Source organism: Rhincodon typus, chromosome 3 (genome assembly GCF_021869965.1).
Source record: "Rhincodon typus isolate 14 chromosome 3, sRhiTyp1.1, whole genome shotgun sequence".
NCBI lineage: Eukaryota > Metazoa > Chordata > Chondrichthyes > Orectolobiformes > Rhincodontidae > Rhincodon > Rhincodon typus.
Window position 1 is genome coordinate 12,723,018 of NC_063334.1, and position 24,569 is coordinate 12,747,586.

The 24,569-nt window shown below is 38.7% G+C and overlaps 1 protein-coding gene across 4 annotated transcripts in view; it reads left to right on the forward strand.

Annotated features, from left to right (window-relative positions):
- The window catches only part of smarca2 (SWI/SNF related, matrix associated, actin dependent regulator of chromatin, subfamily a, member 2), a 107,781-nt gene that overhangs the window by 27,422 nt on the left and 55,790 nt on the right, over positions 1-24,569 (forward strand). For 2 of the 4 annotated variants that reach the window (XM_048594541.1, XM_048594552.1), the window contains exons 8-17: positions 1,229-1,402; positions 3,125-3,295; positions 3,803-3,856; positions 7,189-7,319; positions 12,458-12,515; positions 16,713-16,816; positions 18,543-18,690; positions 21,027-21,190; positions 23,468-23,534; positions 24,131-24,241. In XM_048594541.1, coding sequence (XP_048450498.1) covers positions 1,229-1,402; positions 3,125-3,295; positions 3,803-3,856; positions 7,189-7,319; positions 12,458-12,515; positions 16,713-16,816; positions 18,543-18,690; positions 21,027-21,190; positions 23,468-23,534; positions 24,131-24,241 — 1,182 coding nt within the window. The remainder of the gene's footprint in view (positions 1-1,228; positions 1,403-3,124; positions 3,296-3,802; positions 3,857-7,188; positions 7,320-12,457; positions 12,516-16,712; positions 16,817-18,542; positions 18,691-21,026; positions 21,191-23,467; positions 23,535-24,130; positions 24,242-24,569) is intronic. The other 2 variants (XM_048594548.1, XM_048594557.1) reach the window with 1 other exon arrangement.

The window sequence follows — 24,569 nt, forward strand, 5'->3', positions numbered from 1 at the left end:
CCAGTCGGAATGCCAGGCCTCCAGGAATTCCCTGACATGTCTCTGTTTGGCTTGTGCTATTATGGATGTGTTGTCTCAGTCAAATTTTTGTCCTTCTTTGTCCATGTGTATTGAGACCAGTGAGAACTGGTCGTGTCTCTTGGTGGCTAGTTGATGTTCGTGTATTTGTATTGTCGGTTTTCTTCCATTTTGTCCTATGTAATGTTTCTCACAGTCCTTGCATGGTATTTTCTATGTTACATTAGTTTTATTAGTTGTGGGTATGGGGTCCTTTACGTTTGTCAGTAGCTGTCGCAGGGTGGTTGTTGGTTTATGGGACACCCTGATACCTAGGGGTCTGAGTAGTCTTATGGCCATCTCTGATACATCCCTGATGTATGGTAGGCTGACTAGTGTGAATGGCCATGTTGTGTCGTCTTGTTGTGGTCTGTTGGTGGGGTAGGGGTAGCAGATTGTGCTTTTTGGGTATCCATTCCTTTTAAACACTCCATACAAGTGCTCCTGTTCTGCTTTGCGTAATTCCAGGTTGCTGCAATGTGTTGTGATGTTTCAACCATTTAATCTAGACATCTTAAATTGAGTTGTGGTTTCCAGGCTGGTATTTATAGTTCAGTCTGTACTAAAGCAGCACGGTGGCACAGTGGTTAGCTAGCACTGCTGCCTCATACTGCCAGGGACCCAGGTTCGATTCCACCCTCAGGCGACTGTCTGTGTGGAGTTTGCACATCCTCCCTGTGTCTGCGTGGATTTCCTCCAGGTGCTCCGATTTTCCTCCCACAGTCCAAAGATGTGCAGGCTAGGTGGATTGGCAGTACTAAATTGCCCATAGTGTCAGGGATGTGTAGATTAGGTGGTTTGTAGGGGGATGGGTCTGGGCGGGATGCTCTGCGGTTTGGTGTGGACTGGTTGGGCCGAAGGGCCTGTTTCCACACTGTAGGGATTCTATAAAAAAAAGGAAATTCTTCTTTGATCTTACACTATGCGTTGCGTTGTTAACGATTAATCATGATCAAAACCTAATCTGTGTCATAATCATGCCAATTAATATATATTGGGTGATCACTGATCAATTTTATCCCAAACCAGAACAAAACAGAAGATAATTCCTCTAATTTGCTCTTGATATGGCCTTGCTGTTTGCCTCTAGCTTACTTTAGATACTGTTGTTCTCAAGGGATATGCTGACACTACACTTAAATATGTTTCTTCAATAATTTATGTGTTTTAGGAATATCTGAACAGTATACTGCAGCATGCTAAAGACTTCAAGGAGTATCATCGTTCAGTTACTGGAAAAATTCAGAAACTTTCCAGAGCAATTGGTACTTGGCATGCCAACACTGAACGTGAGCAGAAGAAGGAAACAGAAAGGATTGAGAAAGAAAGAATGAGGAGGCTGATGGTAATGTTTAATAAGTTCTTTGGTGGTTGTATTATTCTGTTGCAGTGGAATCTATTTAATTATACATGTTCAGAGCAGCAGAAATCCTGCGTAAAATAAGCATTTGAATGCAGAAACCATTGGTGTATAGTTCTGATACCAGAAAAGGGGTTGGATTTAATTGCTGTAACAAAAACTAATCTTATTCTGAGCTCTGAGGTCCAAATTTAGAAAGCATTTGTGGCTACAGTTTTATAATATTTCACTTGTAGTATCTGGTTTATCCATATTTTGGATGATGTCTTTTTATTAATCTGTGTTAACATTCTGTCATTTTGGTGCAAGTATGGCAAATCCAGAAGCTGACCCCATCAAATTCTGATGTATATTTTAAACAAAAAACAATTTTCTAAATGTAGGTTGTAGGAAAGATTATGAAATCTTTATTCAAACATTTCTTCTTGAACTTCGCTCAGGTAGAGAATTTGTGGTGACCTCCTCACCTCGTAAAACATTTTGAAACTAATAATATAATGGAATAACTGGCACAGATTTCAAAAGGGAGGTCATGCTTGACCAAATTCATTGAACTTCTTTTGTAGATGTAACAACGTTGACCAGACTAATGCAATAGAGATTTTTTTTAAAAAGTTTATTTTGAAAAGACTTTTAATAAGACACTACATGTCATGAGACCTGAACATGGTAGCTTCAAGGAGGCAAGCAACAGAAAGATTTAATAATCTGAAAACAAAGCAAGGGACTAAAGATTTAAAGGCATTTCTTTGTTCAGGCAAAAGATGGGATGTGGTGTTCCACAAAGCTTGGTGCTGAAACTGCTGTTCACTATGCTGACAATGTGGACTCTGGAGTTGAAGGTGCAGAATTTGTCAATGGCACCAAGTTGCTGCATAGTTAGTACTGAAGGAATGCTACAAAATACAAGATGATATTAACATTGCAGAATGGATATATAATTTATCTGGCAAATGAACTGCAGTATAAATGAGGGGTGGTGATACATTATAGCAGGAAGTATATGGCGGTGGCGGGGGCATGGTTTTGGTAAGTAAATAGAGAAGTAATGGTATCTAGGGTATGGATATCCAATCACTGAAAAGACCAAAGCAGGCTAATGCTATTCTAAAGTGTAAACCATTCAGCAAACTTGTTTTATGGTGGGACAGAACTGAAAAGTAGATTAGTTAGGATAAATTAAAATATCAGTTAGATGATACTTAGAGTGTTGTGAGCCATTCTGATCATCTCATTATGTATTGGGAAATTAGAGGCATTGGTGAAGGTTTAAAAAATTTACTACAGTGACACCAGAGCAAAAAGGTTTAAACCTTGTAGGACAGCCTTGGGCTTTTTCTCGAGAAAAGTAAGACTGGATAATAATCTCAAAGGTCCTATTATGAATGTGTTTAATGGATTTGTAGTGAAGGTATTTCCATTGCAGATAGAGACTGAAACCAGGGCCATAATTACAAAACAGCCGCTAGGAGGCTCTTCAGGCAAAACTACTTTGGGAACAATTAGAATGTGGAACTTGGTACTGCAGGGCTTTGTTGAAGTAATTTGCTAAATCAGGGGGAAAGGCTATTTTGAGAAGTTTAAGTGAGGAAGTTTTGTTTGGATCACAAGTACTGGCATGGGCCTATTGTGCTGAATGTCCTTTTTTTGTGTGAAATGAATACCACGTGAGCTTTGTAAATTAACTTGGTAATTTTCCAAAAACAGGCAGAAGATGAAGAAGGGTATCGTAAACTAATTGACCAGAAAAAAGATAAACGACTAGCATACTTGCTTCAGCAAACAGATGAGTATGTTGCGAGTCTTACTAAACTGGTTTATGAGCATAAGGCTGCCCAGGCTGCTAAAGAGAAGAAGAAAAAGAAGAAGAAAAAGAAGGTTTGTATTATCTATTAAACCAAATGCATGTATGCCGTGTACATAGACGATTATTTTTGTAGTCATTTAACTTGAAATATGAAGTTGATTTTTGTCCCTGTATGCAGGGTAGATTGATCTTAGTAGGATAGTAGGTCGGCACAACATCGTGGGCCGAAGGGCCTGTATTGTTCTATGTACTGTTTTTTTCTTTTAACACTACCTTCTTCAATCATATTATCCAATAGTTTGAAGAATTACAGATCAATATAAAAATTCACTGTGCTTTCTAAGATGCGTTCTGGCTTTTATTTTTACTTTGAAATTGGTAATAATAGCAGCAAATCCAATTTTAATCGTACATTTCAGTGTATTGATTGACTTATGGAAGTATTGTAAGAATTATGTTTGGCTCTTCCTATTGAGGCAAATGTTATAGTCCCATGGTTCAAATTATCAAATGCTGTCTCTCTTTATAACATTTCTGTCTAATAATATCTTTTTATCCTTTTTTTCCAAAATCAATAGAAAACTGAAGAAGCTGCAGAAGGAGCAAGTACTACCCTCGCTCCTGATGGAGAGGTGAGTTACTTACGTCCCTGCTTACAGACATTTTACAATAAGATTTCATGCAGTGCATGGAATATTAATATGGCTAGGCAAGTAGTTTTTTGACAGTTTAATAGTCAATTTTTATTTTTAGTTGTTAGCCTAAAACTTGAGAGGAAATGCAAGCCATTGGTTTGCCAGTTCACTAACCCTCAGCAGGGGTTCCTTAGATATTGCCGAAAAAGAGAAACAAGAATACTAAATTTCAAATGGTCACAACAGTTATACTACAAGAGAAAAGTGTACTCATTGGTTGACAAATTGACTTAAGCTAAAGCTTTGCTGTGGAGAAAGAATTAGGGAAATATAAACTCACCAAGCTCCCGGGTACTTCGCAAAAAGTGCAAGGCTTGAACGTTTTTCCTTCTGTTTGAAGAGAACAGGAGCTTGCAACAACTTCTAGCAAGTGAAAATGAAACGTATAATGAGCTCAGCTGAGTGGGCTCTTTAACTGATCCTATCCCTGGGCCAGAGATCTGGGTTCAAGTCCCATCTATCCAGCAGTGTCTAAACAAGTTGATTTAAACATATCCATGAGCTTACTGATTATCAGCAGGGTGCTGCAAATGCTAGAAATCGGAAATAAAAACAAAGTGCTGTAGAATCTCGGCGAGTCCAGCAGCACAGTTAATATTGTGTATCCAGTATGAGTTTCTTCAGGGTCTCCAGCACTCCCAGTTTTTGTCTCGTGTCTCCAGCTTCCACAGTATTTTGTTCTCTGTTTTAATCTTAAATTGGTTGTTCATGCTGTTATTAACACTTAACAGGTTCTACCCAGTCGCAGAATCACGCTTTAACGGACTGAACCCTTAACTCCTATCCTGTGCCTATTTCTGATATGTAGTTGATATATTTGTAGTCTTTGAATCTGCAGCCACTTGTAAGGGTTTCCTTACATATTCCATGTTCAGATTCACTTTTTGCGGTGGAGCTCTGTCTTTCTTGGATTTCATAATCGAGCAACCCATTAATGTGTTTTTTCAGTATTGTCCACTGAAAGCCAGTGTTCACCAGTTAATGTACATTTAGGATTTGTATAGCTTCAGGCATTATCAAGATTGGCTTTATCAACAGTCTTTTAAATAGGACCCTAGTTACTTGCTCAAATTGAAAGCTTGTTGCAGGAATTGAGCACATCAAAGCCGTTCTGAGGTTGCTAGCTATCCTATAAGATCATTGACACTGTATCATGCAAGCTCTCAAATGACTAAAGGGCACCACTGTCAAGACATGAAAAATGCCCATTTGCCTTAAATTAGCTGGAAAGGCAAATTATCTCAAAATGTGAACAGGTTAAGCAGGCAGTTTCAAGCTGTGCTGTGCAATAGCTATTCATATGGTATTCAGCAGCTATTCATATTAGGATGCAATGGCCTAGTGGCATTATCGCTGTTAATCCAGAGACTTGGGTAATGTTCTGGGGACTTGGGTTTGAATCCTGTCACAGCAGATGGTGGAATTTGAATTCAATAAATATTTGGAATTAAGAGTCTAATGCTGACCATGAATCCATTGCCAATTGTTGGAAAAACCCATCCAGTTCACTAATGTCCTTTAGGGAAGGAAACTGCCAACTGGTCCGGCCTACATGTGACTCCAGACCCACAGCAATGTGGTTGACTCATAACTACCCTCTGGCCTAGCCAGTAATATCCTCCTCCTCTTAATGAATAAAGAAGAAGAAAACAAAAATTTCCATGAACAGGATGTGACACCAGTCTAAAAATCATCCATCTATCAAATATGAATTTCCGTGCCGGTGCAATGGCAGATATGTATTTCCTTTTGATTGGCTGGTCAAATTAAAATAGCAAATTTCACAGATCCTTTCTTGGGTAAAGCACAGACTACACAACCAGACTGCACTTGCAAATTCCAAAACAAAACACGTGCTGTTGGATGTGATTCTGTAACAGGGCAGCATTATATGATAGTTGCACTAACAGTCAATTTAAGATAATTTGATGAACTTGTAACGTAGCTCATTTATGCTTACTAAAAGTGATGTGCGTTCATGTGCAGGGACCTCTTCCTGACAAGCAAAAAGAATATTTTCACTGTCTGTACCTTTGATTTTACTGGGGTTTTGTGAAACGTATAGTTTTTTCAGTTGTTTACTTTGTGGCATTGCCTCGGATAATCAGAGTTGTATTGCCAACTAATTAGCAACTTTTCTTCTGAATTGCAACTTGTTGCGATGGTTTGACATTTGATTTCTGTTTTTTTGTTTTGATGAGTGAAGTCAAAACAAAAAACGTTTTGAGGACCTGTCTGTCTGGCAAATCTTAGATGATACAGGTGTGAAGGTTCTTGCTGAAAAATATTGGAGCATTTTAACATGAATCAACATAACAATATTCAACATTACAACAGTCCATGTCATTTGAGGGGTGGGGAATCCACCAGCTTGATATTTGCTTTGTCGCCACTTCCCCAACCTGAGTAGGAACCTTTTCTGATTGGAGACTCTGTTGGGAAGTAGTCTTTCCTTCCATTATTTAAAGTGTGTCAATTTCTTTTGTCCTTTGGTGATGAGATGGAAGCAATATGGCTGCTATTTCTGGCAGTGTCCAATTCGTGACGGAGGGGGAAGAAAAGGATTTTATTTTATCAAACATCTGTGGAAGTGACACCCTCCGTTAATTCTGGAGAAAGAAATGATTCCTAGACAGTTGTCCCACTTACTGCCTGTGCAGCATACTTAAAGGTGCTAAACCTAGATGTACATCAGTTATTATAAATATTCTGTGTGCGGTAATGACCAGACCATTACTAGTTAAAGAAGAAGAAGAAGAAAATTTCGAACACACTGAGATCAGGCAGAACGATCACTTATATTTGTGATCATTCCTGTACACTACCATGGATGCATCATTTTCTAATCTCCAACAAGTTTCTCTTAACTACAATATTTTCTACAGTTATTATTCTGTTCACGAAACTGCCATTTTTTTGCGACTTGTGCTGTTGTTGAATACCTGAAATTACGCTGTAAAATAAATTGCACTGAAGAAACCTCCATTGTGTAAATTTGGGTTGGATTTGAACCCAAGAGCGAAGGAAAAGATTGTATTGTAGCATTTTATTAAATTCAAAGTTTTTTTTCTTTTATGTATGAATCAAATAGTACACATTTCTTTAACCAGTCAGGAGTTTAATGCACTTTAGTACATATGTTTTAGCAGCCTTCCAAGATTCCAAAGATCAAAAAAATGTCAGAAATTTCTTAATAATGTTTAACTTATTATTGTGCGGTCCCTTTATTGATTTGAATTTATGAATTAAGACTTTCATATTTGTTTAAGCTTTTGGATGAAAGCAGCCAGATGAGTGATTTGCCAGTCAAAGTTATTCATGTTGAAACTGGAAAAGTTCTTCAGGGAGCTGATGCTCCAAAAGCAGTCCAACTGGATACGTGGTTGGAAATGAACCCTGGGTATGTACATTTTATTTGCATTATCTGTAATTGCTACAAAGGGCAGTTCTGTGAATTGAGAGGGGCAAAAACTCTTGTCATGTTATTCTGACACAAAATATGGACATAAAACGGCTGCTTATATTTGCATCTGCCTTAGAGCTTGAGATTCTATCATTCTGATGCGATGTGACTCCTTCTCTCTGCTGTTGCCACTTGAGACTTGCTGAGAGCCTGGTCACCAGTAGTAGGCTAAAGGGTTGGGCAGAGAATAAAGGAAGAAAACATAGCCAGCTGTATTTATTTTTAAGTGTTTCTTTTTCCTCAGGTAATCACTGAGGATATCAGTCTGGAACCTTTCCTGTGTCCATCATCAAGCAGTGCTCTCACCATCTTGAAAATCTCTATCAACACATTCTTTTTTCCTCTTTTCTTAGGAACAGTATCAATTATTCCAGTCCTTTCTCACCTAACAATGTACCCCTTATGCTTCTCTGGTATCAATTGTCCTAGCCCTTTCTCGCCCAACAGGGTATCCCTCAAGCTCCCCATCTACAACTAGTTTTGCTGTGATGTCCCACCTAATGTCTACCTTTCTCTTCTATAGACATATCGAAAATTGGTGCAGGATTTGATTTATTATTGTCACTAACGGAAATACAGTGAAAAGTATTGTTTTGTGTACTATACAGGCAAATTATATCTTATGTAAGTACATCAGGGTAATAGAACAGAAGGCAGAATATAGTGTTACAGCTACAGAGAAGGTGCAGAGAAAAGTCAACTCTCATTTGAAAGGTCTGTTCATTAGTCTGATAACAGAAGGGAAGAAGCTGTCCATCCAGTCAGCCCTAAGAGCCTGATCTGGCATTCATTGTCAGATGTTGTCATGGGATAAGTTTCTACCATAGCAGAAGATAAAGTTAGTGCTAATTTAGTAGGGAAAATCAGCTAATATTGATTTGTGAATGACATAACCTTAAATTTGTAATTAATGTTTTTTTGAGACAATTCTGTGACTCATGGTGTGCCACAGGGGTCGGTGCTGGTCCTTTCTTATTGGTTATTTACATAAGTGATCTGTATGTGAATGTACAAGGCATGATTAGTAAGTTTGCAGATGATACAAAATTAGGGGGTATTGTTGATAGCGAGGAAGATTATCAAAAATTATCAAGTGATCTTGATCAGAGAGGGAAGTGGGCTGAGGATTGGCAAATGCAATTCCATGCAGATAAGCGTGAGGTGTTGCACTTTGGAAAGTCAAACCAAGGCAGGACTTGTGCAGTAAATGGTAAGGCCCTGAGGAGTGTTGTGGAACAGAGGGACTTAGGAAGACAAGTACACAGTTCGTTGAAAGCAGTGTCACAGGTAGACAGGGTGGTGAAGAAGGCATTTAGCATGCTGGCCTTCATTGGTCAAGGCATTGAGTATTGGAGTTGGGATGTCATGTTACAGTTGTATAAGTTGTTGGTGAGGCCACACTTGGAGTATTGTGTACAGTTTTGATCACCCTGTTATGGGAAAAACCTAATTAAACTGGAAAGTGTGCAAAAAAGATTTACAAGAATGTTGCCAGGACTAGTAGGCCTGAGTTATAGTGAGGGGTTGGCCAGGATAGGACTTTATTCCTTGGAATGTAGGAGATTGAGGGGTGACCTTATTGAGGTATATAAAATCATGAAGGGCATAGATAGGGTGAATGCATATGGTCTGTTTTCCCAGCGATGGGGAATTGAAACCTTAGAGGGAATAGGTTTAAGGTGAGAGGGGAAAGATTTAGGAAGGACCTGCGGGGCAACTTCTTCACACAGAGAGCGGTGTGTGTATGGAATGGACTGCCAGAGAAAGTGGTTGAGCCAGGTACAATAGCAACATTTAAAAAACATTTGGACAAGTACATGGATGGGAAGAGTTTAGAGGGATATGGACCAAATGCAGACAATTGGAACTAGCTGAGTGGGCACCATGGTCAGCATAGACCGGTTTGGGCCAAAGGGCCTGTTTCACTGCTGTATGACTCCTGACTCAATTAGTGAGATATGCAGTAGAAGTTCGTTTACTGAATTATATAAAAGAACTTGACAAGATGCTGGATAAAAGACTGAGGATTAAGATATGGCATATTCGATGTTTATGAAGAATAGACAAGAAGGAAAAGAAACAAAAGCGGCAGTTACTGAAAAATGCAGCAGGTCTGGTAGCATCTGTGAAGAAAAAATCAGAGTTAATGTTTCGGGTCCAATGACCCTTCCTCAGAACCTTCCATTTTTTAAAAAAGAAAAGGAGTTGAGTTGCATTAAAAACAGGGAATAGGACTGGTAAGTGAACATACAAACAAGGGACAAGAGTAGGCCATTCAGCCCTTTAAGCCTGCTCTGCCATTCATGGCTGATCTGACTTTGCCAAGGGGATAAAAAAATTCAATCAACATTTACCTACCGCTGCCTTTAAAAAAAAAAATTAAAGATTCTTCATCCACAGCCGTTTAAGGAATGGAATTCCAAAAACTTAAACCTCTGAGAGAAAAAAAATATTCTCTGTTTTTAATGGGCCACTCCTTATTTTTAAGCTGTGACCTCTAGTTCTAGTTTCTCCCAATAAAGGCAACATCTTTTCAGCATCCAAACCAAAAGAACTGCGGATGCTGTAAATCAGGAACAAAAACAAAGTAGCTGCGTATAAACTGACGTTTTCCCAGCCACCTTCAGTTCTGAGGAAGGGTCACCAGACCCGAAACGTTAACTCTGTTTTCTCCTTCACAGATGCTGCCAGACCTGCTGAGCTTTTCCAGCAACTTTGTTTTTGTTCCTTTCAGCATCCACCTGGTACAAGTTCCTCAGGATCTGGGAGGATCTCAATGGGAAGACCAGTGTTTAGAATGTGGATGGGACTAAGAAACGGGTTGCAGACCTTGGTTGGAGTTATTTAGAGGCCACCAAGTGATAGTAATAATGTGAGGCATGATGTTACTCAAAAAATGAGTGAAGCATATAGCATGGGCAGTTATCATGGGTGACTTCGATCTGTATATAGACTGGTTAAAACCAGTAATAAAACTGTGAAGGATTAGTTTGTGGAATGTGTTAGGGATGAGTTTTCTAGAGTAGTATGTTCAGGCCCCAGTTGAAGGAAATGCTATTTTAGCCCTAATATTATGCAATGAAAAAGGGCTGATTAACAGTCTTGTTGTAAAAGAACCATGAGGGCTGAGTGACCATATAGTATGGTAGAATTTCAAATTCAGTTGAAAGCGAGACATGTCTTTGCTTCAGAATGAACTTAAATAAGGAGAGAAGGGTCTAGGCCCGAAACGCCAGCCTTCCTGCTCCTCTGATGCTGCTTGGCCTGCTATGTTCATCCAGCTCTACACCTTGTTATCTCAGATTCTCCAGCGTCTGCAGTTCCTACTATCTCTTAAATAAGGGAAATTGTTTGGAGGCCTCCAGCCTCTGAGGCTTGTATTGCCTGTAGTGAGAGGCAGGCAGATTGTCACACAGAACATTGAACAGTGAAGGGTGTGGGCGTGCTGTTGTGTAGCATCGTTGTTTACACAGAAAATTCACAACATGTACTTCAAACCAATTTCCATGTCTGAAAGTCAAAGGGGAAGCACTCCTTAGAGTGAGGAAATGGGATTATAGTCAGGCAGGTTTACTGCCACAATCTGTCAAGAGGCTCATCTGATTTCAGTCTAGGAGGGTTTGGCCACAGTCAGTCAGGCACTTGGTCGTATCAGAGTTTGGGATCTATGTTTTTGAAGGTCAGAAGTCACATGACACCATGTTATAGTCCAATAGGTTTATTTGAAATCACGAGCCTTTGGAGTGCTGCTCCTTTGTCAGGTGAAGTCAAGGGAAGCATACAGGCATGGAATTTATAGACTGAGATCAAAAGATAGTACAAATGGTGCGAGTGGATTGTCAACAGGCTGAATAACAAGTTTCTGCAAGTGATCAAAACCTAGTCTCCTATGACTTCTGACCCTGTCCACCCCAGTCCAACACTAGCATCTCCACATTATGTTTTTGAAGTCCAGGAACTGGACCAGGTTCACACTTGCAGGTCAAATACAAACCAGTCTGGTGATTATGGCTGTGTCAGTTGGGGAGCTGTGGCAACATCAGTCCGAAGGGGAGTGGGCCAGTGAGAGATTGAATATGATAGATGGAAGAACAGTTTTGTGGAGAAGCAGGAGAGGTAGTGTAGTGTCTGCAGTAAGTGAGCAGGAGGCTAAGTGGGCAGGAAGGGTAAGTAACTTGGGATGGTGAGCTGGGTGCACATTATGCATGTGATACTGAGTGTACTAGTCCTTGAGCCTATGAGAGAAGAATGTGCATTGGCTGAGTTAGTGTGAATTTGCATTTCACCCAGGACCCTGTACTGACCTCTGTGCTACCCATGTCCCAGCTGGCTGAACCTGGTGTTATGGTTTCCTTTGGTCAGCAGGAAGAAGTACTGTGCTTTTTTTCCCACTGATTTGTCTGTCAGTACCTCCGGGAACCGGTTGTCAAACCAAGAAGCTAACCTACCTTTCTGGACTTTTCCTCTGGGATCACATGCAGGGCACTCTCTGGCTTACCATATCTGAAGTGTTGTGTAGCTGGAGCTGAAACATGGTGTCAGCAGCGTGAAAGTTGCAGCAGGGGTGAGCACCTCTGATTCTCCTGCAACATGATCCCATAGGATGGGGCTAAAGAAGATAATTGAATAAGATGAAGAGCAGAGAGTATGTGAGAAAAGTCACCATGGGCCGTGACGGACCAGTCACCATGAAGCACACTGAAGTGACTTTGCTAAAAATGGGAAAATTCAGCCTGACACTATTTCTCTGTTAAGAGAAACCTAAATAGATATGAATAGAATTTATGTCAAAAATGGCCTAATTTATGTGATGCATTCTGGAACTAAATTTAAACTAGTAAACAAAGTAGCTTCCTTCCTTCTGATTATAAGTGGGAAAAATCAAAAGCTGTTTTCATGCTTTGAAAAGAAAACCAAAGGCTATTTGTCCAGGTTATCCATAATTCACCTTCATTTTTGTAAGCTTCATCATGGTTTTGCATTTAAAGTGATATATATTTAGTTATATTGAATCTTTTAGTACTGATAGTAACCTCACGACTTTCTAAACCTGTTGACTTTTTATATCTGCTTAGGTATGAAGTAGCTCCACGATCAGACAGTGAGGAGAGTGGTTCAGAGTATGAAGAGGAGGTATGTACTTTATTTTAATTTTGTCTTCTATAAATTTTCTTCTCCTTTGGAAGTTCTTGCCCCTGTCTTATGATGGTACAAACTTTTTGAGGTTCATTTGCTTGGAAATACCTCTATCAAATCACCATGATCCCCCAAGAGTCTTTGTATCGATATCAATAAACTACTTAATTTGGAAGAAATCGTGGCAAAAGCTGAATTGTTCTCTACTTGCACCCGCAAACCTGAATTAATAGCAGGGATTACTTTATAATGGTCACAAATGGGAACCCTTTCTACTCCTAGCATTAGAATGCTGAGACTAATTACAGTGCTTTCCAGCTTTTCCTTGTTTGACATCAGCTAACTTAAAATTCTGTGTTCAATTTTTTTTATTGTAAACCCATTGGTGGCATTTATTAGCATCATTGCTGAAAGTATTCATATTATGGTTTTAAGCTTTTCAAATTGGCTGGAAACTAATCCTTTCTGGAGAAAAATTTGCTTTCAGCTGATTCTGCTGAATTCATTTTGACACTTAGATGTGAGCATAGATCCCGGTGCATGTTCGTTTTTCTTTCAATGCTTATGCAATGTTTTGGCATTCACTGTTGTTGGGACCTCCCCAACAGCACTGAGTGTACCAACACCACTGGTTCAAGAGGCAGATTACCACCACCGTCTCAAGGACAACTGGGGATGGGTGATAAATGCTGGCCTTGCAAGTGATTTGCACATCATATACATGAATAAAAGAACCCAAAGGTTTGCTTCAGGCAGTCTGTTCAATTGTGAGATTAGAAGATCTCCTGTGTGTGTTAATGTAGCCATTTCATTTGAAAAAATCCAAAATCAGGTTGTTTGTATATTAAAAAAACATGCTACAGAAGGCCCACTTCTCCAAGGCCTCTTGAGAAAACTAGCAACGGTGACAGCTATTACCAAGGATTTACTTTCTGGCTGCTCACCAATTTTGAGATTAAGCACAGTTAGAACTAACAGTATGGATTGAGGATGGTTTCAGACAGTGGTTTTATAAAGTATGTTGAACCAATAGCCAGGGGTTCTCTAAGTTATTTAAATTGAGTAGCTGTTATCTTGACTTATACAAAGCTTACTGTAAGGTAGGACTTAATTTACTTGGATGACAAAACACCACTGTCACCTTATCTTTCTAATACTTTTACTTACTGGCCTAGGGATTTGCTGGTTTCTTTGATGCAATTCACCTGAAATTAGTGTAACGAGTGGAAAACAGCAAACTTCTTTTGCGTTGATTGCTTCCAACGTAATTAGATTTTCTGCAATCTTTTGAAATAGATTTCCTTTTTCAAAATGAAGGTGTTAAATGCTCTTAAAACTGGTGACTTGCCCAAGAGGAAATAGTCACCATCTGGTATTTTCACTACTTATATTGACCTTTGGGGAGGCTCTGAAAATATTGTTTTTTGTAGTTAGTGTGTTAATACAAAGAGTAAAAGTGGCTATAGTTTGTGACAGATCCATTTTGAGCTGTATTAAACTGCACAAAGTTATCCCCCTCAAATGCATTGAGGAATTTCTAAAGCAACATTGAAAACAACTTGTAAAATATGCCCAATTCAATTATTATATGGCATCTTTTATGTTTAATGATGTGCAGTTTGAGGGGAGCCTAAAAGAAAACTTGATCAACCAGCATTGTTTTAACCCAAAGTGGGAACTCTTCCCCTCTCTTGCCATTTTCTTTTGAAAATTCATAATTCACTAAATGGGATGAGTTGAATTATTATTCTCCTCCATGTCAATTCAAGCGGATCTCTTTTTTAAATCCCTGTTGGAAGTTTGAGTATTTTGGAAATTTGTGGAACTTGCATTGTTCTGGGTTGATCAATTTCCAATTGCAAACAAAATTGAGTTTTCTTTCCACTGTTGTCTTTACAAAATTTCAGTATTAATAAGTCATGTTGAATTTTTTTTCGCTACCCTCATTTCCCTATTTATTGTTCAAAAAAAAATTTGGTATTGTGTAAAAATATTGATGAGGAATATTGCAACTTGTGTCAAAAATAGTATAGAAAACATATCAACACTGTACTCAGGAAAGAAGGTAGTTCTTTGTGAGTTGAATAGTAGAAATCTGAAGCTCTGACCTTTTTAAATTGCTGTAGTTGCTAGATTTATTGAAAATTTTAATACTTGGCAATTATTTTTTTCTTGATTTAAGAATATCGAGGAATATGAAACAAAGTTGCCAACACACAAAAGAACAGAATAAGGCCATTCAGCCCACTGAGTCTGTGCCAGCATTCACTTAGATCATGGCTGATTTGATAATCCTCAACACTATTTTCCTGTCTTTTTCCCCCAAAGCCCTTGATTTTCTTACTGGTTTAAAAAAAACCTGTCCATCTCAGCTTTGAAAAGTCAACAACATAGCTTGCCAGTCCTCTCTGGTAAAGAATTCCACAGATTCATTGTCCTCAAAAGAAATTCTTCTCCATCTCTGTCTTAAATGGGCGGTCCCTTATTCTGAGATTATGCCCACTGGTCCCAGACTCTCCTAGAAGGAACCTTTCCATATTTATCCAAAGAATCTTGTATGTTTCACTGAGTTCGCTTCTCATTCTTCTGAACTCCAGTGAATAAAAGTCCAACCTACTCAATCTCTCCTCATAAGACAGTCCCTTCATACTTAGGATCAATGTAGTAAACCTCCTCTGGACTGCTTCCATTGCCAATATATCTTTCCTCAAGATTGTTCACTGTATTCCACTGTGGTCTGAATTGTGCCTAGTGTAGTTTTAGCAACCTTTCCTACTCTTATACTCCATTCTCTTTGAAAGAAAGGCCAATATTCCATTTGACTTCCCTGTGACCTGCTGAACTTGCATGCTAGCTTCGTGTGATTTACACATGAGATCTTCCAAATCTCATTTGTTCTGTAGCTCCCTGCAGTCTTTCTCCATTTAAATAATAACCAACTTCTCTATTCTTCCTGTCAATCTCCTTCCAACATTCTATTCCAACTGCCAAGTCTTTTTGCCCATTCATTTAACCTGTCTACATCCCATTGCAGACTCTTTGTCATCCTCAGCACTTGCTCACCTGCTTAGTTTTGTTTCATTCTTGAGGTGGCTTTTTTACATTCATTTGCCTCATCCAAGTCTTTAATATATTATGTTGTAAATAACCGTGGCCTCAACACTCATTGATGTGGTGATCAACTGGTTACTGGTTGCCATCCTGAAAATACCTCCCTTATACCAACTCTGCCTTCTGTTACAAAAATGGAAATTGCTGGAGTAACTCAGCAGGTCTGGCACCTTTTTGTGGGAAGAAAGCAGAATTGATGTTTCGAGTCCAATCACTCCTCTTCAGAACTAAAACATCATCATTTTCTCCAGCATCCGCAGTTCTTTGTTTTATTCTGTCTTCTATTAGTTAGCTAATGCTCTATCCATGCTAATGTACCTCCAACACCATGAACACTTAATAAGTAGCCTATTGAGTAGTACCTGATGAAGAGTTACCTAGACTCTAAACATTAACTTGCTTTCTGTCCAGGGATGCTGCCTGATCCACTGTGATCTCCAACACTTATTGTTTTCGGTACCTTATCAAACGTCATCTGAATGCCCAAATATATTACTTCCACTGCTTCCTCTTTATCTATCCTACTTGTTATCTCCTCAGACTGCTAATAATTTTGTCAGGCATGGAATTTCCCCTTTTGTGAAAATTGGGTAGATGGAATTGAGGTTCAGGTTAGCCAATATTTTAATTGAATGATGAACTGGCATATAGGCTACTCCTGGAAATACATAGCTAATTGCATGCTGCATGAGAAATCAGTCTTGGTTGGTTGATTGGCATTTTTCTTTGTGACTACCTGGCATGAGATCAAGGATTTCTGAATAGGACATTGTTTATCTGAACATCTGTTATGTCACATCATACTGCATTGGAGCTCCACTGTGCTTTTCTTTTAACAAAATTCCACAACCTATTAAGTTAAATGTGCTCTATTACTTTGTGTTCAAGAGTTTATTGTCAAAGGAACAGAAACTCCTGGTTGACTGTTTTATTAATCATATCCTTATGATGTAATTCTTCAGTATGTCCTTTCAGTTTGTTTCATCCCACTGCTACTGCACTGAGGCGAAAGTGTTCCCATTGATGTCACGTCTCATGCATTGTTGGTTCAAGTATAAGGCTTGTTGGATTTTTGTTTTTGAGGAGGAAGATGAAGAAGCCCCAGTTGCACCTGATAATGAAGAAAAGAAGATTATCGTTCCTAATATTGAAGATGTACCTGACTTCTTTGCAAAGCAGATAATTGAGTATGTATTAAAATAATTTATCTTGGATTGCAAGTTTAATTTTCAAGGAATTGCTATTGGGAGACTTGCAATTTGAGTCTGCCGCCAAACACAGCAAAGTCAGACATTTTATTAACTAAAAACATCCATTTGCACTTCCTATCTATCATGTCCCATTTTATTACCAATAAGATTCTAAATAATTTTTCCAACATAACTACAACCATCAAGCTCAAATTTGATAATTTTAAAAGAAGCTAACAATTGCATCTGAAGTGGAAGAAGATGTCCAAAATAGCAAGGAGTTAACAGGATCAAAAACTGTCAAACATATACTTAATAAAAACACTAAAAGCAATGAACATGTCAAACGGATGCTTGCATTATTCTTCATAATATGTACAACATATCAATATGAGAGTATTTGTCAATTGTAAGTGCCATCGAGTGGTGGAAATGTGAAGCTGCAAGCATGACTGAGACCTCCTGTATCACATTAAGTGTACTGCAGGAAAATCAGCTTTAACCTGATGGTTTATCCATAAATCCCTCAGTGTCTGAAAAGGTTTACTTTTTCAGACTGAGACCCTTTGCCAGATTATTTCATTCTCGACTGCAAGAGCAGGATATTTTGGGATGCGTCTGTCCTGCCACTGGAGGAGTCAGTCATAAGCACAACCCCACTGATTACGGTAGTTCCACAGCCACTTAATGCTCCAAGAAGCATCCAAGAAGTCATTTTTGACTCCTGGCACAAACTGAAGTCTTGGCTTTGATTCCATCCTCCTCCTTAACAATATTGGGCTTGTCCAGAATGCTGCAGTAGAATTGCCTATTTAATCTCAAACTTAAATTCTGTCCAGGGACTCGGAAGGTAATGAATGGCCTCATGCCTGAAGGTGGGAGCCAGATGATCAATTTGGAAACCTGATTGCCTTCCTGACTCCCTCCAATGAAAGGCTCAAGGATGGCTTTCCTGCCCGGTTGTCATCGCTTGTGCTTGTACATCCTCTAATACTTAATCAACAATAGATTGAGGGTCAGGTCAAGTGTACAGCACCAGTAAAACCCCGGCTGTTAGGTCTGATGCCTGACTAAGAGATGATATTCTTCCTTATTGGGCATTCCACCGGTGGAATTGAAGGGTCCTAGAGAACTGTCTTTCTCTTACAAATTGGCCCCTAAATCCTCCTCCTTGCCTCCTCACCAGTCCCTCCTGTGAGGGCCTGGCAAAACCACCCTACTCACATGTCTTGGGCTCCACTGTTAGGCCACTGTTCCGTAGTGGCCACCAATCCCAGTTGCACTGTAGTCCGTGAGGAATAGTTATTTATGTAGAATCAAGAAAGTGAAAGTTTGTTCTTGGCCGATGCAAGTTTCTGTTTGCACAGTTTGGCTCTAAAATTCCACACTGTGTGCTGTCTTGGTGGCTTCATTGGGATCAAGCTATCAGTATTTTTCAATATTGCACAATACCAGTTTTTGAGAGACCAGTGGCAAGCCAACTTGCTTGGAGCCAGTTGGACAGTAGTGTTACCTGGAGCCTCTATCTTTTAAAAGATAATAATTACACAGGAATGGTGTTCAACTGAAACAGCTATGTCAGCATTCTGTAGAAGTGGCATTTGCTCTGTTTCACTTGAGGAAGAACACTAGTTCTGGATTTCCCAATAAGAAGATAACTGTCTTGTTTCAAGGGCTGTTTTGCATAAGTGGGCAAGTATGATTGTTATCTTTTTGATTTTAGATGTGCTAAACAAGATGTTGATGATGAATACAGCATGCGAGCAGGAATGAAAGGTTCGCAGTCATATTATGCAGTGGCACATGCCGTCACAGAAAGGGTAGAGAAGCAATCAGCTTTGTTGATCAATGGATCACTTAAACAGTACCAGGTAAGTACAGAGATGAGAATGAAATGAGAATATTCAAAGCACCAGATCAGAGAACCTATTCCCGATCCTGATGGAACAAAAGAATAGACATTTGCACTTTGATCAGTTCTGCCCTCAAATTTCCTGGCCAGGAGATTTTTATTCCATAACAGCAAAGATAAATCTGGGAATGCTTGCAGCCAGTGTGAAAACCACTCCCTTTTTTCATCACTAGATTCCTGATTCTTACATTTCAGAGGGTCTTTGTTACTTTGAAAGCTACAGAAAGTATGTAAAGTGGGTGTGGAGAGGCACAAATTTAAGACTGGAATAAGCAGGCATTTCTTTTCTGGGGGTTGTGTATCTTTGGAACTCCTTGCCACCAAATGCTGTGGGAATAGAGTCTTGTGTACCTTTTTAAAGCTGAGATCAGTTGGGAAATCAAGAATAATGGAGAAAAGGGCAGGAAATTGGACATGAGGAATGTAGGATTTAACCAGGATCCTATTGAGTGGATAAGCAGGCTTGAGGAGCTGAACGGTCTATTTCTGTTCCTATTTTGTATGGTCTTATGGATGTTGGCCAGGAGTGGGGGTAAGATAGAGTGCCCAGTGAGTGCAGAATTAGGATGGATTGAAGAGTTCGGCTGGGGCAAGGGGCTGGCCTGGGTTGGAAAAAATGGTGGTAAGTTTGTATCATGTGCAGTGGGGAGTCAGGTGTCAAGTCTGATGGGCCAGGGATGGTATTTGAGATGGGGAGTAATGGAGGATCGGGTTCAGTAAGGGGTTTAGTTTAATAGTTACCCAGGTATTAAAGCAGGTTTTCAATCTTCTAACCTTTCCTGACTTATCAGTTAAGCTCACACAAGTCAGAACAATCCGAAATTTTTGACTGTAACTCCTAATTGGAAGCTATTTTTGGAGGGTTCCACAAGTTAGACTTTCCCAAGGAAATTTCAACTTGTCAGGCAATTCTATGGAGTCAACTGCATCTGGATTTCCACGTGATCCTGATGCTGAATTCCAGTCCATGCTGCTGCAACAGCTATTTCCCCATTGGAATTTCTGGACCATTATGTATGAGTAGTTTCAACTAGGCGTTATAGTAATATTTTTTGATATACAGTGTTTTGTTTTTCCCTTTGCACAAATTAAATATGCATTACTTTGAAGGCTGGAACTCAGCAGTAATATTCTATTCCTCACCAAAAATTAAATGTTTAAGCAAGTGGATAAATGCCTGTTCCAAGCTTGAATAGCCTGTCAGCCCATACTGTTTGGGCCATTGTGTCAGCAATAATTATTCAAATAAAACAGAAATGGCTATTGTACAAGTGTAGGGTAACAGTATGATGCAATTGATGTCAGCATTGTCAGGGAGATGAATATTGAGGAACAGTACTCAGCAGTATAATATTTATTTCAGAACTGTGTATGTCTCTCATTACTTCCAATAAATATACACAACACTAAAATATTGCTTTGTATCTTAGAGATAATTAACTTGAAGTGGCCTTGTAAATAGCTGGTTCCTGTTAATGTTTTTGTGTTCTAAATTATAGAAGAATACATTGCAAACCTTTGTAGAGTGATGTGTAAGGATGTTAAATCCATCTGTTTTAACGATAAGACCATAAATAGGAACAGGAGTAGGCCATTCAGCCCCTCGAGCCTGCTCTGCCATTCAACATAATCATGGCTGACCCAACTGCACACATCATGTCCACTTGCCTGCCCTTTCACTGCAACCCTTGATTTCCTCTACTGATCAAGAATCTACCTGTAGTAAAGCATATTTTAACAAGGTTTTACTATTCTAAACTACAAAATCGCCAGTGTCTGTCAAACAGAGGTGGAAATACAGTTACTATTATCATTGTTTATCGATCTAGCTTGTATTGGATTGGCTTTGTGATGGTAACAAAGGACTCCAGCCTTTAAATGTCATCCAGATCCTGGTGGAGAGAGGTTGTGTACCACTATTCCCAGGAGTTTTGAAAATAGAAAACTTGAAAGAATTAATTATTTTGCGTCATGGATGAGGTGGGCCAAGGGAAATTTTGTCCTACTTCATCTACTTTTTAGATGAGTTTAAAACAAATTCTCAATGCCCAAGAAGCAACTTGCATTCTGTGAATTTCTTTTGGTTGAGGTCTACAAACAACTTTATAATTGTAAATCTGTATGTATGAGCTTGAGTATGATCCCTGTGCAGTTCATGACAAGTCACTTTTAAACTACCATGGTTGAAGTATAATGTATATGATTAAAGTTGAAATGTTAGCGTACAAAGTTTTTTTTTGGGAGAAATAATATCTGCTGTACCATAAGTAAGCTTTCTTTTATCACAAATTTTAGCTTCAAGGGCTTGAGTGGCTGGTTTCTCTTTACAATAACAATCTGAATGGAATTCTGGCTGACGAGATGGGACTTGGAAAGACAATCCAGACTATTGCACTCATCACCTACCTGATGGAACACAAGAGACTCAATGGACCCTATCTCATTATTGTACCCCTCTCGTAAGTCTGATAAAAGTATTGTAATCTGGACGTTTATTTTGGTCTAAGTGTGAACTGATTTTATATTTTTGATTAGCTGGTCAGGAGTTGTACTTGATCTCTTTGGGGAATAACCTACCTTAAGCCACTTGCCCTCTGCCATGTGAAACTGGTCATTTTGCTGAGTCAGCAAAACTGTACATTATTTTCTAACTGTGACATAACTTGATAAAGGGCAATGGTTATCAGCTCTTTACTTGATGTTGCTGGATATAAAATCTAAATTTACAACTTTTTTTGTTGTAATTTTATACACACATTGAAAGGGAGTATGCAGTGCAATCCCTAGTGCTGCAGAGGAAAAATGCAGTGGTTATTTTCACGGGATTCAACGTTAACACTGTTTCTATTCAAAGCTGCTGTCATATCTGTTGAGTTGCTCCAGGAATTTCCAGCATCCGCAGTCCTATATAACATTTTTGTTTTACTGTTTGTGCAATGACAGTCGTGTTGTGGCTATGTTTATCTACATTTTCTGGTTTAAATACTAGAAAACAATAACTTGTATGTCAATGGCTTTGGGCTGAATTGATAGATTGATCCAACCGTTATGGAGATGTGTGTTCCAGAGGTATTTGCTCCCCTAGTCAGCCTGTTGCATCACAGCCAAAGGATTGGAAACCACCAAAAAATATAGAACATTCTTCCTACCCACAGAATCCAGGTTTAACTTAATGTGTCCAATTACTGCCCCCTCTGCCACTTCCCAGTCATCCAGAAAGTCTTCATTATAGCTGTGATGCAGCACCTACCCACTAGTAATCTTTTTTTTGATGCTTACTTTGGGTCCTGTCAGAATCTTTGATCCAGACATAGATGCTAGATCTTCTCTCTGGTCAAGGGAGAGGTAGAATTGTTTGTTCATGACCCTGCAGTCTTCAACAATATTCATAATTCTGCTGATAATTAGGAACTCACACCACAGTTCATCTAGTTATAACTTTCAGACTTAGACTTATAAAAGGCAGTTAACCTTTTTGCCGCAGAAATGCCAAATGACCATCTCAAACATGGGAAAAAAAATTCATCCACCTCCTCACACCACACAACCATCACCCAGACTGCCACTAGACATCACTGGGGCCACATTTTAACCAGAAGCTGATTGGACCGTTCTGACTTAAGGCTTGCTGGAAGGAAAAGTTCAGACTATGTGCATGTCATTATAAGGTAATTAATTATTACCATATAAAGTTAAATCAAAGTATTTCATGATTGAAGATTAACTTTTTGATTTTGATGTAAAATGACTTGCTGAGGGCTTTGTACAATCCATGCAGAACTATTTTCATAGACATATAACAAACTAAGTTAAATCTGACTAACTTTTTCTGTTCATTCATGGAACCGTCTAACTTAAGGAATTATTAAAATGGTTTTCCTTAATTGGGGTAACTTTATAATTTGGAATAATTTCTTCATAATTAAATTGACAGAACAAAACAGAGGAAATTTATCATAGATACATTTTATATTAAGAATTCCTGTACCTTGACTCTGGGAAGGCATATCCCACTTTTCGTGGCATATAGTTGTGCAAATCTTAAGATAGGCCTTGCATGCCATACATGACAAATTGATGTATAGCTTTACAGGCTTTAACTCCTGTAATACTGTTAGCAAAAATATGTAGCAGGTTGCTTTTGTGACTTGCAGCTGTCATGTATTGTTAAGTGCACAACTGTATTTCCATATATGAACCCTGTTTGGTCTTTAAAAATTTTTTTTAGAAAACCTAAATATTTTGTAAAGAAATTTAGTATTTTCAAACTAAATGTTTCACATAAAATTCAAGTCTCCAGTACTACTTTTTCAGTCCAGCTTTCAAAGTTTATTCTTTCTACATCAAATCTGATTTATTGTAAATTAGTCACTAAAATAAAACAAACTGTGGATGCTGGAGATCTGCAACACACACAACAGCACTTCTGAAGAAGTGTCACTGGACTTGAAAAGTTAGCTCTGGTTTCTGTCCGCAAATGCGGCCGGATCTGCTGATTTTCTCCAGCAATTTCTGTTTTTGTATCTGGTTGACAATTTATTGATATTCCTTAACATATTTGGAACCCAGTATATACTCGGATGGCGTTGCGCATGATCTTTGCAAAAATGACAATGTGACTTTGCCAATGAGATGTAGTTAGAAGCTTGTCTCTATTTGAACTTTTCGTAGTATTTAAAAATGAAATAACTGTGTTTTGGGTGAAGTATTAAGTTGGGCATTTCTCTCCGTTTTAGAACTTTATCCAACTGGGTGTATGAGTTCGATAAATGGGCCCCATCTGTTGTGAAGATTTCTTACAAGGTTTGTTTTTATTTTTGTCTTTGTTGTAGAAGGTGTACTGTGATTTTTTTTTCCCTATTGCTTTCAGTTCTGTATGTGGCTTTTTGTTATTAATTTACTTCCAAGTAGTTGGAGTTGTAGAGAGCTACTTTACATTTTCCAGTGCGTAAGAAAAGCTATTTCTAGATGTCCTTTATTTAATTTTATGTAAGGCCTCAGCTAGAATTCACATTTCTATGAACAGTATACTCGTTTAGAAGCTGGCATATTTTAAAACTAATTATACATTAGTTTTCTTTACATTCTGCAGTGAACAGGTTGAGCTTAGGCATGATGCTAGGAAGAACTGCTGATAAATATGTACTGAACGACAGTGAGTAAACCTAACGGAACAGTTTTACTGGAAACTTGTGTCTAAAGCTTTTAGAAGCCACCAGTGTTATTTATTTTCTAAAGAAACAAATTAATGCAAGATACCTTCATATTACAGCAGCTGCAAATATATTTTATTTTGCATGAACTGCACAGATTTTCTATAAATTTAACAGCTTTATAGTAGAAAACCAAGTAAATACTAACTGGTGTGTCAAGGTAACATAATTCTCATTCTTTCTAAGGGTACACCAGCTCTCCGCCGGTCATTTATTCCGCAACTGCGCAGTGGAAAATTCAACGTTCTTTTAACCACATATGAATATATTATTAAGGACAAACATGTGCTTGCTAAGGTGAGATTGATTTCTAATATTTGGCAAACTTTTTCTAACAATAGTGAATGGCTGGATATCCTGAGCCTTCTAGGGCCACTATGACAATGACACTTGGAAATTAACATTCATTTTTCTTTTCTCCTGTTGAGGTAGGTGTTGAGATTCCAAACTTCAGTTCCAGAAACAAACTCAGGGCTTGCAGCTTCTGCGGAGAAGAAGCAGACAGTTAACATTTCAAGTCGCATGAGCCTTTTTCGGAACTGTGCTCAATGTAACTCTGCTTTGTCTCCACTGCTGCCAAACCTGCTGAGTTTCTCCCAGCAGTTTCTGTTTTTCTTTCAGATCT